Raw genomic sequence first — 18135 nt, 5'->3', positions numbered from 1 at the left:
TTCACAGGGGTTACATTTTGAAAAACCTTGCGTTGGGCAAAATCGCGGTGCACAAAGTTAAGACCTCATGGGAAAAATAGTATTTGGGGAACAAGCTCTAAAATTTATGGACTTTTTGTTGTTTTTTTGCCTAAACTTGTACTGGACATGTACTGTACAGTTAAATGAAAAACACTTAAAATTGTACTTTTGATGAGGGCATTGGAGGTTATTGAGATAACGTCAACGTCCCTGGTTTAGGGTCGTCGGTCATCAGACTTTGTGAAGAAGGAGATGATTTTTGTCTGCTTTTCCTTGTTCTTCTTGTCCTCACCGATGAGGTGCCATGACAGCGTCCATCTCGCGCTTGAATTTCAAGCACCAATCCATGAAGACTAGCAAAAACCTCTCAAGATATGTTTCTCATTCTGTTTTAGGATCAATGGTATATCCTGTGGTGAGGCTGAGTCTTTGGGCCTCTCACTCTCTCACCGCAGACCGAATGGTGGTCTTTCTGTCTTCTACCCTCTCCTCTCCGGTCTCCCCCCCCCCACTCTATCTGCGATATGCCCCTCCCCCACCCCCCATATTTCCGCAGGGCGCTCAAGGTCCGCCAGCAACCCCCTTCTGGGAAAACTATCAAAATTATGAATCACTGTTCACCTTCACTCTTTTATTCCTCTTTTTCCCGCCTTTGAAATAAACTCCCACATTCTCTTCAATCCCATTCTTCCCTCCAGGTATTCACAACAGCTGATCACCACCACCACTTGTTTTCCGCCATCCAAATCCTCGATCTTTTCTACCCCCGTTAATCCACCCCAAACCCACCTCCTTCAAATTCCCTACTTTCCTTCCTGAAACTCCCTGTAATGTCCATCTTGTATTCCCCATGTTCCCTGCCCCCATCCCTCTCCCTTTCACAGATCTCCTAATGTCTCTGTTCCCCACTGGTTTGTCCTTCCCTCTCCCACCCCTCTTGTCTCATGCCCCCCCTTGCTGTGCATTGTGTGTTAGCTCTCATACAAGCCTCGACAATGTATACAAAAAAAAATCCCAAGTGTTCTCTTTCACGCTCCTCAACTTTATCTTATTTCCCCCTCCCAGCTTGAAAACAAACAAACAAATATTTTCGCTCAAAAAAAAATCACAAATTCATTCTGCCTCTTATTTCTTTCCTTGGTTCATTCCTTATTTCTTCTTTTCATTACTTCCAAATTTAACCAACATTTCTCATAATTGAATGAATTGGCTTCTTACTTGAAAAGCTTTTAATAACATTTTATAACGTTTAATTTGCCTTATTTCACCAAACCCCCACATGTTCTTCTTCAAAACCATTAACCGTCACGAACACCCCACAATCTAATTGAAACACGAGCGAAAACTAAGTCACGTGACAGTCTGTGCTGCCCGATATCGAAAGGGCAACTGAGGTGAGACGGAGATGTAGGGTTGTGTATTCCTCCTCGCCAGACTGCGAGAGAGCAAGAGACCCATGTCGGGATCAGCACATTTTACCACAATAGTTAACTGTGATGCAGAAACCCACGTTCGGGGTGGGCGTGCTGCTCCGTGTCTTCAAAAACTATTCACACCACTTTTTTATGATGCTCCAAATTGAGTTCAGGTGGATCCAATTTCCTTTGATCATCCTTGAGATGTCTCTACAACTTGATTGGAGTCCACCTGTGGTCAATTGAATTGATTGGACATGAAGGTCCCACAGTTGACTGTGCATGTCAGAGCAGAAAGTCTACCATGAAGTCCAAGGACCTGTCCATCGAACTCTGAGATATAATTGTGAGGAGGCAGATATCTGTGGAAGGGTATAAAACAATTTCTCGAGGGTTGAAAGTTCCCAAGAGTACAGTGAGCTCCATCATTAGGAAATGGAAAGAATATGGAACTACCCAGACTCTTCCTTGAGCTGGCTGTCTGACCAAACTGAGCACCCGGGCAAGAAGGACCTTCGTCAGGGAGGTGACCAAGAACCCAATGACCACTCTGGCAGAACTACAGAGTCCCTTGGTTGAGATGGGAAAACCTGCTGGAAGGACAACAATCTCTGCAGCACTTCGCAAATCTCGGCTTTATGGGAGAGTGGCCAGATGAAAGCCACTCCTGAGAAAAAGGCATATCCCAGCAAGCCTGGAGTTTTCAAAGAGGCACGTCAAAGACTGAGAGCATGAGGCAAAATATTCTGTGGTCTGATGAGACGAAAATTCAAGTCTTTGACCTGAATGCAAAGTGCTACGTCTGATGGAAACCGAGCACAGCTCATCACACATCTAACACCATCACTAGCGTGAAGCATGGTGATGGCAGCATCATGCTATAGGGATGCTTTTCAGCGGCAGGGACTGGGGACTTTTCATGATAGAGGGACCAATGAATGGAGCCAAATACAAGAAAATCTTTGAGGAGAACCTGCTTCAGAGTGCAAAAGACCTCAGACTGCGGTGTGAAGATTTACATTACAACAGGACAATGACCCCAAGCATACAGCCAAAGCAACACTGGAATGGCTTCAGAACAAGAAAGTGAATGTCCTTGAGTGGCCCGGACAGAGCCCATCCTTGAATCCCATTGAGAATCTGCGGAAAGGCTTGAAGATTGCCCTTCACCGACGCTCCCCATCCAACTTGACAGAGCATGAGCAAATCTGCAAGGAAGAATGGGAGGAAATCCCCAAATCCAGATGTGAAAAGCTGATACAGACGTACCCAAGAAGACTCGAAGCTGTAATCACTGCCAAAGGCACTTCTACTAAGTATTGATCAGTGTGCTGAATACTTATGTAAATTAGATATTTCTGTATTTAATTTTCAATGCATTTGGAAAAATTTCAAAAAAACATGTTTTCACTTTGTCATTATGGGGTATTTTGCGTAAATCAGTCACAAAAAATTTAATCTAAATTCAGGCTGTAACACTACAAAACGTGACAAAAGTCAAGGGGTGTGAATACTTTCTGAAGGCACTGCACTTTCTTGAACAGTGTAGAACACAAATCGCCTGTCATAATACTTCCAAGAACCTCCAGTTTTTCAGCACAGTCCTTCAAAGAAAGGTTCAGTGGGATGGTGTACAAGGGTGCTATTCGTGACTGCTTCTGGGCTACTTCGATAGCACTAAACTTCCGCCTTTCTTAACGATCGGTAAAATCATTATTTTATTAACAATTAACTGTAGTACTGTATATGTAATTGAACACTGCATGGGGTATCGTGTTCTATGAACTCTAGTTACCTCCACCCACCGAAGGTGGACAGAGGTTTCTTTGTTTGTGTGCAGGATATCTCAAAACGTTGTTGTCAGATTTGGATGAAATTTGTTGAGCAGGTTGTGTGTGTGACAAGGATGAATTCGTTTTATTTTGGTGAAGATCTGAATCCCAGAATTTAAGTGATTCTTCACCATTGAGAGATTGGGCCAAAAACTACATATAGCATTTTATCTCAAAAGTTAGGGACGGATTTGGACAAAACTTGGTGGATATGTTGGTAAGGTGACAATAACGAGCTCATTAAATTTTAGTTTGGGTCTGAATCCAGATCCGGCCCGTCAATGGGATAAAAAACATCAACGATTGAGCCTCGCAGATGTATGCGCTCTACCGAATGCCCTTCTCATTTTTTAATGCAATAATCCAATGCTCATGGAACTTTTATATCAATCAGATGCAGTCTTGCGAGGAGCGCGCGAGGAGGCATCAGTGTACTTTTTCACGAGTTACAAGAACATTAGCATACAATGGATAAATTAACACATTGTGTGGTATTTCAAATGGGACTCATGTCAAGACCCTCTATAAATTGGCCACCCATGTGCTTTTCAGTCAGTTTAGGAATGGCTTGGTGTCCATTTAACACCAATTGAGTGTGTCCATGCCATTGGGATGGTTAAAAGCAAGCACAACTCAAAATTCCATTGCTTTCAAGACCTTGTTCATTGTACTGCTGTGTCTTTTGGGGTAGAGGAAGGGGGGGGGTGCATTAAGAAGGGCACTTCACCAAGAGATTTCATTCAGCATTATCTGCTCATCCTTGCTGGAAGAAACCACTTTTCAACAGAACGATGTCTCCAGACTGACCTGCAAAGAGCAACCAACCATCGAATGTTGACTCAGATAGTTTGGAACAGGCTTTAGGTCTGGACTGCTTTGCATCCCTCTAATCCAGAACAATTGATAGCAGTACAGTAGTACACGCAACATCACAATTAGAGGGTCGATGCCGTATTAATTTTACTGAATCTATATTCGGACATCAACAATCAATAGGCTTGTGTCTGGAGACAAGGTGGAGAGAGATCTGCTTATTTTGCCATTCGACAGTATGATAAGTTTCACGGAGGGGAGATTGATGGTATGAACAAAGGATAAAGTCAACAGGACATTCATTGACATATGCTAACTGCCGTAGGAAGCAAAGAGAAGCTGTTGCTTTGGGTGTTAACCCTTCGTCGGAGCAATTAACGCTAGAAAGGTCAGCTTCTCCCTCCTTCCCATGGCTGTATATATTATGTAATTGCCATAAGGTTGTGCAATGAAGGGTTGTTTCTCAATCTTGTCCCCACCTAGGAGGAAGAGTAAAAAGGCGATCCGAGACTACAAGAAAGTGCAGGTTCAGCTGGAGAGCTTGGAAACGAATGTGAGGGATACGTGCAAGAAACAGTTCACAGGTAAAGCGCGGATGAGTTGTGGCCTGTGCCAAATGCTGGTAAAAGACAGAAATGATTGACTTCAATCCTGAGCAAACAGATTTTGCCTTGTTTTGCACATCAACAGGTTTGTGTGTTTAAAATTGTAAATGATGTTCAATTACAACGAGGTATCGGAAATTGCAAGTTTATTTCCTTTGTAAGTTATTTTGTTCCCCCAAATTGAGGGACCTTCAAAATATTCTTCATGTCAGATACTCCAAGACACGGTAAAAAGTGTAATGTGTGAATAAAGAAATTACATATTTTTTTCATGAATTTGATCTGGACTGGCAGGATTCCTCGAGGTATGCGCACTCGCTTTTGAGCTGTCTCGCCTGTGTTCGAATCTTGACCCAGGTCATCCTGGTGTTTTGCAGGCCTGGTGAGGCCATCAGTCAGTGTGCCGTCCATCGGATGGACGTTAAACTAGGTGTCCCATCTGCCATCATTAGTTGGTGGATGTTTTAAAAAAAAAAAATCCCACGGTGAGCTACCGCCAACACCCTGATCAAATTGCAAATTCCCTCACCCTTAGTCGAATATCCTGCATCGTAGTGGCAACCCAACCAGGATCGTAACTCCAGCCAAGAAACTGCTGCAGTAGAAATGACGCTTTGTATGGAAGGGGAAGGGGCCGTGCTGGTGCTGCAATCAGAATTTGCCTTTTATTTCACATCCGCCATGAATTTGTGGATCTCGTCATCAATAACCCTTCTACGTGTGCTCACTCACAGACCTAATGACTGAGATGAATGATATGTCTGGGGACATCATGGGGTCTGGGACGCCATTCCTGGACTACAAACTATACGCTGAGCGAGTTTTCTTCCCGGGCCTCGACAGCCCTTTAAGTCGAGAGTTGGACGTTCCTGCAGCACACAAGGTCACAATAGAACACGGCCTGAACCAACTGTCCAACTTGCTCAACAGCAGACTCTTCCTTACCACGGTACAGCGGTTTGCTTGAAACAAATTTTTTTTTTAAACAACACAATTTTCTTCCACCTCTGGTTACTTGCTCAGTGAGATGTCTGTCCTTAAAATTACAAAAAAAAAATGACAAACCATCGGGGAAAGTGTTTGCTTGCAGGTTAAACATCAGTGTTGGACATGTTTCTGATGTGAGATGCTGTCAACAAGCCAACTCTGCTTTCGAATGCATGGTTTTGCATCACTTAGGGTAGCTGCCATGTGACGCCACAAAACTTGAAGGCTACTCGTAATTTGCATCAACACGCACTATCACTAATGTCGGATTCGGTTGTCCAATTATTGGGAAAGAAACAATCAGATGGGAAAAGCCGCAACCAGGTTCGTTTGGCTTGTTTTCTGCTCCCATCTGAGGACATAGCTCACGATGCTGGGATCCCAGGTTCAAATCCCATATTCTGTGTTGGTTTATCCATTGTCTCCTAATGTATTTGTAATGCATGTAATTGTACACCATCTCATGGAGGACTTGCATGTAATATGTACAAGCTATGTCATGACCCTTAGAGAAAGAAAGCCTGTTAAGAAAAGTAGGGGATATATATATATATATATATATATATATATATATATATATATATATATATATATATATATATATATATTGTTGTGGTTACCAGATTCGCAAACCACCATTCAGGTCCCTTAGGTGAGGTATCTCGGTAAGTGCATGTGTAGTTAGGCCCAAACCCGTTGTCTAGTGGGAATACATGTCATTTATACGTGCTGCGACTCTTTAGGATAGCCGTTTTTCTTTTACTATCTTTATTTTGGACCAATCGCCACCATCACAACCACAACATCAACCACCAACCACAACGCCGCTTCACCACAACCGCCATGACCTTTACCGTCACAACTCGCCACCATCGCATCACCGTCATCTCGCGCCACTCATGGGCACCGATGCTGGACTCGTGTAGGGCGCACGTTGAACAGCGTGTACAAAACCACGGATTTTCTGCTTCAAAAACGGATCCAAAACGACACACGCCCACTTTTTGCCGTCCAATCGGTGAGCGAGGGGCGGACTCGCCCCGCCCCCAGGGCGATCGATATATGCAAATTTGTGGATCAAAAAGCCTTCACGCCCACTTTTTCTCGGGCCAATGGGGAGCGAGTTGAAAGGTCAAAGGGAGGGGGTCAAAGGCGAAGTTACGGGGGGATAAAAGGACGGTGTTCGTCAGTCAAAGGAGTAGTAAAAGTCGGAACGAGGAAGGAAGGAGTCGGAACGAGTAGTAAAGGTCGGAACGAGGCGAAGGAGTCGGAACAGAGAGTCAAGACTTCGCGGGCGGTGGAGCTGCTCGTCGTGTGCGTTGAAGTCGGAACGGAGGGGACGGAGCTGTGGAGAGGCGGCGAGGGCGGACGAGGGGGTGCTCGCGTCGTGCAAGGAGCTGCGCGCCCGAGGGAGGCCGGCAGCGCGACCTGGCCGAGGTGGAGACGCTCGTCGCATATAATAAAGATCCTCTATACCCCGAGCATCAGCAACCCCCTCCTGTTTCCCCCCGCGCTGAGATAGTGCGACCAAGGGGGCCCCGTTCCCACCCCCTGCCAGGCACTGTCCACGAGGCCCGCGGGTTGCGGGGCCATCGCCGCTCCGCGTCTCATCACCAGACGGGTAGGCCCGACCCGGTCTCGGCCCCAGGCCTACCTCATTCTTGAGGGTATTTCTTTTCCTTGGTTTTGGGTATGTGTTGTCGGCGCCGTCTGTGAAGTAGAATTGTATAAGTGTTGCCGTGTGCTCGGTAGTCGGTAGTAGCTCTGCACTGTGTTTTCACTTTTATGTTTGCTTTTTGTGTAAATGGAATTGTGTTTTCTTTTTTGTGTGCATTTGGTGGAATTGTATTTGTGTGCTTTCCGTTCGTCGCGAATAAATGTGCTTTATTGTTGAACTGTTTCCCGCTTCGCTTCGTCTTTTTCCTCCATTGAATCCCCATCTTGCTTCACGTAAAGGGTTAGTAGTGGGCTGAATACGCCCGATAATTAATCGAACCGTCGAGGTCGACGATAACACCGCTCGGTTATTCTGATAGTACGGAACGGGTCGCTTAAGTGGCCCGTGTCCGAAGTCGACCTGCGGCGAGGTGCGATCGCCCGGTCTACCCTCCGCGTGGGTACTTAGGTAGTTCGAATTTGGCGAGCAACCCTATCCCACGCGGGGGCTGATTGGCTCGATCGCGGTGAGACCGAAAGGTCCACCCGTGACTGGTTCCCGGCGTTAGTCCGAGAGGGTCACGACTGGATTGTCCGTCCGGTGGGCGACGTGCCGCGATTCGAGTTACGTGGCCGTTCGCACGCCGGCGGGCGCGAAGACCGCAACACTGGTGTCAGGAGTGGGATACAAATTCATCGCCCTCCTCGCGGCACTGGTATCGGAGAACAGGAAAACGGGCTCTCCTGTCTCCGGCTAAATTTACGGGAATCGGTCCAGGGGTGAGAGAAGCGACCCCCGATTCCCTCCAAATTACGAGCGAACAAATTAACCCTTCACGAGAAGCAAGATGGCGTCTCAAGGCGAGCGGGAGCCGGGGGTATTAGAAATGGATGTAGAATGTGTAGAATCCATGGTCCAGGATGGAATCCCCGAGCAGGAAATGTTGATTGTGCAGGAACACGGACTCGCCCAACTGAACCCAGGGCCCGAGGTGGGTGCGGCAGCGGCCGCGGTGTATGACACCTCCCCCCCCCCTCTCCACCAAGACCCTTCCCCAACCCTTGCCGAAACGGCTCAGCTGAGTGCATCCAACATGGCCCAGCTATTCACCATGCTGGCGGCAATGAACGAAAAGATGAATGCGAAAATGATCGAAAAAATGGATGCGAATATGAAGAACGAAATGAAAGGCATGAACGAAAAGATGGATACAAATACAAATGAAGTGAAAACGACGATGGATGCGAATACACAACAAATAAACGAAAAGATGGATACAAAAATGAACGGAATGGAAACAAACATGAAAGAAGAAATGAAAGAGCTACGGGGTGAGACGCAGAACATGGGCCGATGCCTGCAGGCGGGCATGAAGGCCGTGAGCAGGGAACTTAAAATGGCGACTCCACGTGTCGGAACAAACGAGCTGGGTCGGGGTGCAACGGCTGACAGGCCCGCGGTGGAGGCGGGTGAAAAAATAATTCGTGGAACGTGTTGGGCGAGGGTCGCGACGGTGACCAAGAGGGAAAAATTAAATGGGGAGACCAAAACGTGTGAGACGAGACACGAGGTGACGACAACAGAAATAATAGTTGAGACAAGGGAGGTAAAGGGTGAAGAGTTGGCAGAGACACGGGAGATGGGAACGATAGAGGGAAGACTACACGATGAAGACGGGGTAAGTGACGCGCACGCACACACGGAGGTAGTGGAGGACAATGGGGGTGAGCTCGCGGAGCGTGTTGGGACCCGGTGCGAGCACCTGGATGGCCTCCTCCAGGAACGAGGGGAGGGAGTATGCCCCCTTGAGGCGAGTCACGACCAGTTGAGTTCGGTCGTGTTTTGTGAGGTTGAGGGGACGAGTGCTGTGGACGGGTGCACGGAGAGCTTGGGGGGTATAGAGGCCCCGGAGACCCTTGTGGGGACACGAATCCCCAGTGTGGTTGTCCCTGTGTGTGTGGTGCAAGGTGTGAGTGCGTCCCCGTGTGTGGAAGCGACCCCGTGTGTGAGTGGTGTGGTGGCGATGGTGCCGGAGTGTGTGCTTCCCAGCGCACCGTGTGTGAGTGAGGCCGTGTGTGTGAGTGAAACGGCCAGTATGAGTGAGGCACCACGTGTAAGTGGTGTGGTGGCGATGGTGCCGGAGTACGTGCTTCCCAGCACGCCGTGTGTGGATGAGGCACGGAGTATGAGTGAGGAACCGCGGGTGAGTGCCCCCGCGTGTATGAGTGAGGGACGTTGTGTGGAAGAGACCGCGTGTGTGAGTGCCCCCGCGTGTGTGAGTGAGGCACGAGTGAATGGAGCACCACGTGTGAGTGGTATGGGTTGTGCAAGGGAGACCGTGTGTGTGAGAGAGCGGTATGAGAGGGAGATGTCGGTTGGCATGCGGGAGCACGCAGCCGCGTCTCCCGGTGTGAGTTTAATGGTGTGGACTGTGTGCGTCGTGACACGCAGGTGTGCGTGGGTTGAATGGAGACGGAGACGGCGACATGAGAAGAGAGAAAGCCGAGTAGTGGCTGTAGTTGTTTCGCGGACGGTGCCGGGTTCACCCAGCAATGAGCACGCGGTTCATGCTGTGCAACGCACGAGACCACCACGTGCTCGCTTGCGAGAGTGAAGTCCCGGTCCGGAAACGCACGCGGTGGATTTGCCGATCCCGCGGACGGACAAAGTTTAGGCAGGTAAATGGATTTGGACCGGACGGGTTCTCCACGCGATCGTGTGTGTTCAGCTCCAACGGGCAGGGCACATGTGTTCGCGTGGGGAACCCCTCGAGACGTGTGGCTTGTGTTTTTTTTTTATATGCGCACGGTGACGTCATGGCTGCACGTGTGGTTGGAATCCGGCAGGAGGGGTATCCCGGCCGATGGTACCGTCCAAGGAGGGACGAGGAACACGTGCAGCTGCATGACGTCACGGGCAGGTGTAAAGTGCGCGAGCGCGAGTTGCCGCGCTGGTGATGCGCATGAAAAAAAAAAAAAAAAAAAAGCAAGCCTCACTTTCGGGTGTACAGGATTCCTGGGAAAGGGGTGGAAGACCCCCTTACCTGGGCACAGGATGAAAACTAGTTAGGGGGAAGGGTTAGCTTAGTTAGACCGACTTCATGGGGCAGGGGTAAGTCCTCATGGAGTCCGTGGAATGGATTAGTTAGAGGGATTGTAGCCAGATTTAGGTGGGGAAATAAAATGAATTTTTGAGTTAGGAGACAGAGACAGACTTGTGAATGTGTAGAGGGGACGTAGCTTAGCTACGTAGTGTTAAATGGAACGTGCTATAGTGTAAGGGACGACGTGGGAGCACGAGTTAGTTAGGGGATGCAGTTAGAAGGATGGCAGAGTTCAGCGGTGTGTGTGTTGAAGAGTTGGTGAGTTGTGAGGTGAGTACATGGTGAGTGAGTGAGGCCAGCGGGTCTGTGTGTGGAGCGATTGGGGAATGCATGGTGCGATGAGTGATTGGGGGGAGGAGTGACTCCCGCCCAAGGGACCCCGGGGTCAGTATAAAGTAAGTTAGTTGGGTTAGTCAAATTGAAAAATGGAGGTCGTTTTGTTGTTGGTGGGAAAGTAGGCTCGAGACCCATTTGGAGGGGTGCAGGAGCCCTGTTGACGGGCTTGGGAGCGTGGCTGCGAAAGGTGAGTATCGCTGAGTGGGTACCCCGGGCACCAGGCTAGTCGGCCGCGGTAGGCCAAGGGCCCATGGGGGGCCGGGATAGCGTAGTGGGCACGGGTGCGCCTGCTTGGTGCGGGGGCCCGGGGCGCCATTAGCCGCGTGGGCAGTGTTGTGGGCACGGGTGACCCTCGGAAAGGGGCCCGGGAGGCCGGCCTGCCACGTGTGCGTTTCAGGGGAGGTGCCATGGGGGCACTCCCGGGTGTTAGGGAGCTGGTAGGCTCGGAGGCAGTGTAGTGCCCGGGGGTGCCATAGCGGGAGATTCGGCAGAGGGTCGTGCCTGCCAAAGGGAGCCACGTGTCCCAGCCAGGAGACCGTGTGAGGGCACGGAGAGAAAATTGGGGGGCGAGGCCCGAAATTGTAAGGACACCAACACAGGCGACGGGAATCTGGGTTGTTAGAACCAATAGTTTAAGCGAGAAGCGCTTGTTGAAAGCCCCGGGGTAGTTTAACAGTTAAATGGTTAGGGTAGATTAGGAGATGTACCCCTCCGCACCATCCATCCCCTCGCTGTCGTTGTGGGCCGCTGGACCCACTTGGTGTTAAGATCGCCGAACTCTGGGGAGGCCATTCTGAGGCTTCGTTGGGCCTCGACACAGGACGTTAGCTCTCCCTTATTCCCCTCCGGGAAGGGAACGTAGGGGTTGGGAGTAGGCTAGGTGACAGGATAGGTTAGCCGAACAAAGACGATAAAGGGGGTTAGGGGACGATTTATAGTGGGTAAGTAAAAATAAAAACAACAAAAAAAATAAGTTGGGGCTAAATTGGGGTTTGACAAATTAAGGGAGTGGGTATGTACAGTGACAGGCAAAGGCGATAGGTTGGGAGGGAGACAGGTAGGTAGGTCCGAGCCCGCCTTCCAAGTGGCCAGCACCACCGCACTCCCTCCACCAACCTCCACTGAACGGCAAAGGCTGGCCAACTTCATCGGCTGGCCGTGTTTTGCTTCAGGGCGGAGGCCGGCCAAGTTCATCGGCAGCTGTGTGCTGCAAGGCCTGTGCCGGCCAGTTCATCTGCCGGCTGTGTTTGCCTGCAGCGGCCTTCTTCTGCGGGCTGTGTTTGCCTGCCACCTTTGCCATGCCATGCCCACTGCCCACGTTCACCAGCCCCGTTCAATTTTTGCTTTGCCCCCCCCCCCCTGTTCATTTCCATGTGCGCCAGGATCTGAAAGCAACAGTTTGCAAGCTGCAAGAACTGCCCTGTTGGCAGCTACAACACGGGCCTGCAGTGGCGGCCCGTGCACCGTGTTTGTGTTCATGCATCCATTCGTTGTGCTCATTGCGTGTGCCACTTGAGCTGGCACGGAGACTGCGTTGTGCAGCCCATGCACCGTTGTGGTTCACTGCGTTCAGTTCGAAAGGGAAGGCCTTGGACTGCGTGTGAGCAGCCAGCCACGTTCCCTGTCACCTGCATTGTTTGAGCCAGAGACTGCATGCGGGCAGCCTGGCTCCCTGCTAACTGCTTTCTTTTTGCAGAGTCAATGATCCTGGGCCATGGTTTAGTGTAAAATTTGTAAGTTAAGGTTAAGATGTACTGTACATATGAGTGCGCCCCCCGGCATGTCTGTCTTAGCGCCGGCAATTTTATTTAAGTCGTCCGTATGAGTGAGTTTGTTTAGATAGTTACGCAGCCCTCAGGTTATTTATTTTGGGGACACGAATACCATGAATGTCGCACTCAGGGATCCGTAGGTAAAATGTACTAGGGGAAAACTACACATGATGGCACACGAAAATTTGACGACTCGGGACGAGTCTGTAAAAAGGGAAGGGGGTAGTGTTGTGGTTACCAGATTCGCAAACCACCATTCAGGTCCCTTAGGTGAGGTATCTCGGTAAGTGCATGTGTAGTTAGGCCCAAACCCGTTGTCTAGTGGGAATACATGTCATTTATACGTGCTGCGACTCTTTAGGATAGCCGTTTTTCTTTTACTATCTTTATTTTGGACCAATCGCCACCATCACAACCACAACATCAACCACCAACCACAACGCCGCTTCACCACAACCGCCATGACCTTTACCGTCACAACTCGCCACCATCGCATCACCGTCATCTCGCGCCACTCATGGGCACCGATGCTGGACTCGTGTAGGGCGCACGTTGAACAGCGTGTACAAAACCACGGATTTTCTGCTTCAAAAACGGATCCAAAACGACACACGCCCACTTTTTGCCGTCCAATCGGTGAGCGAGGGGCGAATTGGCCCCGCCCCAGGGCGATCCATGTATGCAAATTTGTGGATCAAAAAGCCTTCACGCCCTCTTTTTCACGGGCCAATGGGGAGCGAGGTGAAAGGGCAAGAGGAGGGGGTCAAAGACGAAGTTACGGGGGAGTAAAAGGACGGTGTTCGTCAGTCAAAGGAGTAGTAAAAGTCGGAACGAGGAAGGAAGGAGTCGGAACGAGTAGTAAAGGTCGGAACGAGGCGAAGGAGTCGGAACAGAGAGTCAAGACTTCGCGGGCGGTGGAGCTGCTCGTCGTGTGCGTTGAAGTCGGAACGGAGGGGACGGAGCTGTGGAGAGGCGGCGAGGGCGGACGAGGGGGTGCTCGCGTCGTGCAAGGAGCTGCGCGCCCGAGGGAGGCCGGCAGCGCGACCTGGCCGAGGTGGAGACGCTCGTCGCATATAATAAAGATCCTCTATACCCCGAGCATCAGCAACCCCCTCCTGTTTCCCCCCGCGCTGAGATAGTGCGACCAAGGGGCCCCGTTCCCACCCCCTGCCAGGCACTGTCCACGAGGCCCGCGGGTTGCGGGGCCATCGCCGCTCCGCGTCTCATCACCAGACGGGTAGGCCCGACCCGGTCTCGGCCCCAGGCCTACCTCATTCTTGAGGGTATTTCTTTTCCTTGGTTTTGGGTATGTGTTGTCGGCGCCGTCTGTGAAGTAGAATTGTATAAGTGTTGCCGTGTGCTCGGTAGTCGGTAGTAGCTCTGCACTGTGTTTTCACTTTTATGTTTGCTTTTTGTGTAAATGGAATTGTGTTTTCTTTTTTGTGTGCATTTGGTGGAATTGTATTTGTGTGCTTTCCGTTCGTCGCGAATAAATGTGCTTTATTGTTGAACTGTTTCCCGCTTCGCTTCGTCTTTTTCCTCCATTGAATCCCCATCTTGCTTCACGTAAAGGGTTAGTAGTGGGCTGAATACGCCCGATAATTAATCGAACCGTCGAGGTCGACGATAACACCGCTCGGTTATTCTGATAGTACGGAACGGGTCGCTTAAGTGGCCCGTGTCCGAAGTCGACCTGCGGCGAGGTGCGATCGCCCGGTCTACCCTCCGCGTGGGTACTTAGGTAGTTCGAATTTGGCGAGCAACCCTATCCCACGCGGGGGCTGATTGGCTCGATCGCGGTGAGACCGAAAGGTCCACCCGTGACTGGTTCCCGGCGTTAGTCCGAGAGGGTCACGACTGGATTGTCCGTCCGGTGGGCGACGTGCCGCGATTCGAGTTACGTGGCCGTTCGCACGCCGGCGGGCGCGAAGACCGCAACAATATATATATATATATATATATATATATATATATATATATATATATATATATATATATATATATATATATATGGTGTGAGGATGGTGATATTTGGGGGAAGGTCGGGGTGGTGATGTTTCTTCTGAGCGGGAAGGTGGGGAGGGTGTATGGAAGGATAAAGGAGAGGGGGAGGAGGACGTGAAGGAGGAGGAGGAGGTTATAATGAGGGTAAAGATTGGGTGGAATTGGAAGGAGTTAAAGGAGTGCTTATTCCAACGGTGTTAATTTCGTGAAGGGAGATTACATGGCCAATCACTCTTTTCACTGCCCTGAATTTTGTTGCAATAATAATGTGATTGGGATTAAATAAGGCAAACAGTTTAGCTTTTCAAATGCAGTACACATTATAACATTACACATATGCAGTACACATTATAACATTACACATAAGCAGTACACATTATAACATTACACATATGCAGTACACATTATAACATTACACATATGCAGTACACATTATAACATTACACATATACAGTACACATTATAACATTACACATATGCAGTACACATTATAACATTACACATATACAGTACACATTATAACATTACACATATGCAGTACACATTATAACATTACACATAAGCAGTACACATTATAACATTACACATATACAGTACACATTATAACATTACACATATGCAGTACACATTATAACATTACACATATGCAGTACACATTATAACATTACACATAAGCAGTACACATTATAACATTACACATATACAGTACACATTATAACATTACACATATGCAGTACACATTATAACATTACACATATGCAGTACACATTATAACATTACACATATGCAGTACACATTATAACATTACACATATACAGTACACATTATAACATTACACATATGCAGTACACATTATAACATTACACATATACAGTACACATTATAACATTACACAAATGCAGTACACATTATAACATTACACATATACAGTACACATTATAACATTACACATATACAGTACACATTATAACATTACACATATACAGTACACATTATAACATTACACATATGCAGTACACATTATAACATTACACATTATAACATTACACATATACAGTACACATTATAACATTACACAAATACAGTACACATTATAACATTACACATTATAACATTACACATATACAGTACACATTATAACATTACACATATACAGTACACATTATAACATTACACATATGCAGTACACATTATAACATTACACATTATAACATTACACATATACAGTACACATTATAACATTACACAAATACAGTACACATTATAACATTACACATTATAACATTACACATATACAGTACACATTATAACATTACACAAATACAGTACACATTATAACATTACACATATACAGTACACATTATAACATTACACATATGCAGTACACATTATAACATTACACATATACAGTACACATTATAACATTACACATATACAGTACACATTATAACATTACACATATAGAGTACACATTATAACATTACACATATGCAGTACACATTATAACATTACACATATGCAGTACACATTATAACATTACACATATACAGTACACATTATAACATTACACATATACAGTACACATTATAACATTACACATATACAGTACACATTATAACATTACACATATACAGTACACATTATAACATTACACATATGCAGTACACATAACATTACACATATACAGTACACATTATAACATTACACATTATAACATTACACATTATAACATTACACATATACAGTACACATTATAACATTACACATATGCAGTACACATTATAACATTACACATATACAGTACACATTATAACATTACACATTATAACATTACACATATACAGTACACATTATAACATTACACATATGCAGTACACATTATAACATTACACATATACAGTACACATTATAACATTACACATATGCAGTACACATTATAACATTACACATATACAGTACACATTATAACATTACACATATGCAGTACACATTATAACATTACACATATGCAGTACACATTATAACATTACACATATGCAGTACACATTATAACATTACATATATACAGAACACATTATAACATTACACATATACAGTACACATTATAACATTACACATATGCAGTACACATTATAACATTACACATATGCAGTACACATTATAACATTACACATTATAACATTACACATTATAACATTACACATTATAACATTACACATTATAACATTACACATATACAGTACACATTATAACATTACACATATGCAGTACACATTATAACATTACACATATACAGTACACATTATAACATTACACATATACAGTACACATTATAACATTACACATATACAGTACACATTACACATATACAGTACACATTATAACATTACACATATACAGTACACATTATAACATTACACATATACAGTACACATTATAACATTACACATATGCAGTACACATTATAACATTACACATATACAGTACACATTATAACATTACACATATACAGTACACATTATAACATTACACATATACAGTACACATTATAACATTACACATATACAGTACACATTATAACATTACACATATACAGTACACATTATAACATTACACATATGCAGTACACATTATAACATTACACATTATAACATTACACATTATAACATTACACATTATAACATTACACATATACAGTACACATTATAACATTACACATATACAGTACACATTATAACATTACACAGATACAGTACATATTATAACATTACACATATGCAGTACACATTATAACATTACACATATGCAGTACACATTATAACATTACACATTATAACATTACACATTATAACATTACACATATACAGTACACATTATAACATTACACATATACAGTACACATTATAACATTACACATATACAGTACACATTATAACATTACACATATGCAGTACACATTATAACATTACACATATGCAGTACACATTATAACATTACACAAATGCAGTACACATTATAACATTACACATTATAACATTACACATTATAACATTACACATTATAACATTACACATATACAGTACACATTATAACATTACACATATACAGTACACATTATAACATTACACATATACAGTACACATTATAACATTACACATATACAGTACACATTATAACATTACACATATGCAGTACACATTATAACATTACACATATACAGTACACATTATAACATTACACATATGCAGTACACATTATAACATTACACATATGCAGTACACATTATAACATTACACATATACAGTACACATTATAACATTACATATATACAGTACACATTATAACATTACACATATACAGTACACATTATAACATTACACATATGCAGTACACATTATAACTATACACATATGCAGTACACATTATAACATTACACATATGCAGTACACATTATAACATTACACATTATAACATTACACATTATAACATTACACATATACAGTACACATTATAACATTACACATATGCAGTACACATTATAACATTACACATATACAGTACACATTATAACATTACACATATGCAGTACA

The 18135-nt window shown here is 45.6% G+C and overlaps 1 protein-coding gene across 3 annotated transcripts in view; it reads left to right on the top strand.

Annotated features, from left to right (window-relative positions):
- Positions 1-18135, top strand: part of LOC147032689 (plexin-B1-like) — a 216961-nt gene that overhangs the window by 166122 nt on the left and 32704 nt on the right. For all 3 annotated transcript variants that reach the window (XM_085870498.1, XM_085870497.1, XM_085870499.1), the window contains exons 22-23: positions 4565-4665; positions 5421-5635. In XM_085870498.1, coding sequence (XP_085726624.1) covers positions 4565-4665; positions 5421-5635 — 316 coding nt within the window. The remainder of the gene's footprint in view (positions 1-4564; positions 4666-5420; positions 5636-18135) is intronic.

Source organism: Eptatretus burgeri, chromosome 2 (assembly GCF_056783735.1).
Source record: "Eptatretus burgeri isolate ZD-2024b chromosome 2, Ebu_testis_v1, whole genome shotgun sequence".
Classification (NCBI taxonomy): domain Eukaryota; kingdom Metazoa; phylum Chordata; class Myxini; order Myxiniformes; family Myxinidae; genus Eptatretus; species Eptatretus burgeri.
This window is presented reverse-complemented; position numbering and strand designations above follow the sequence as displayed.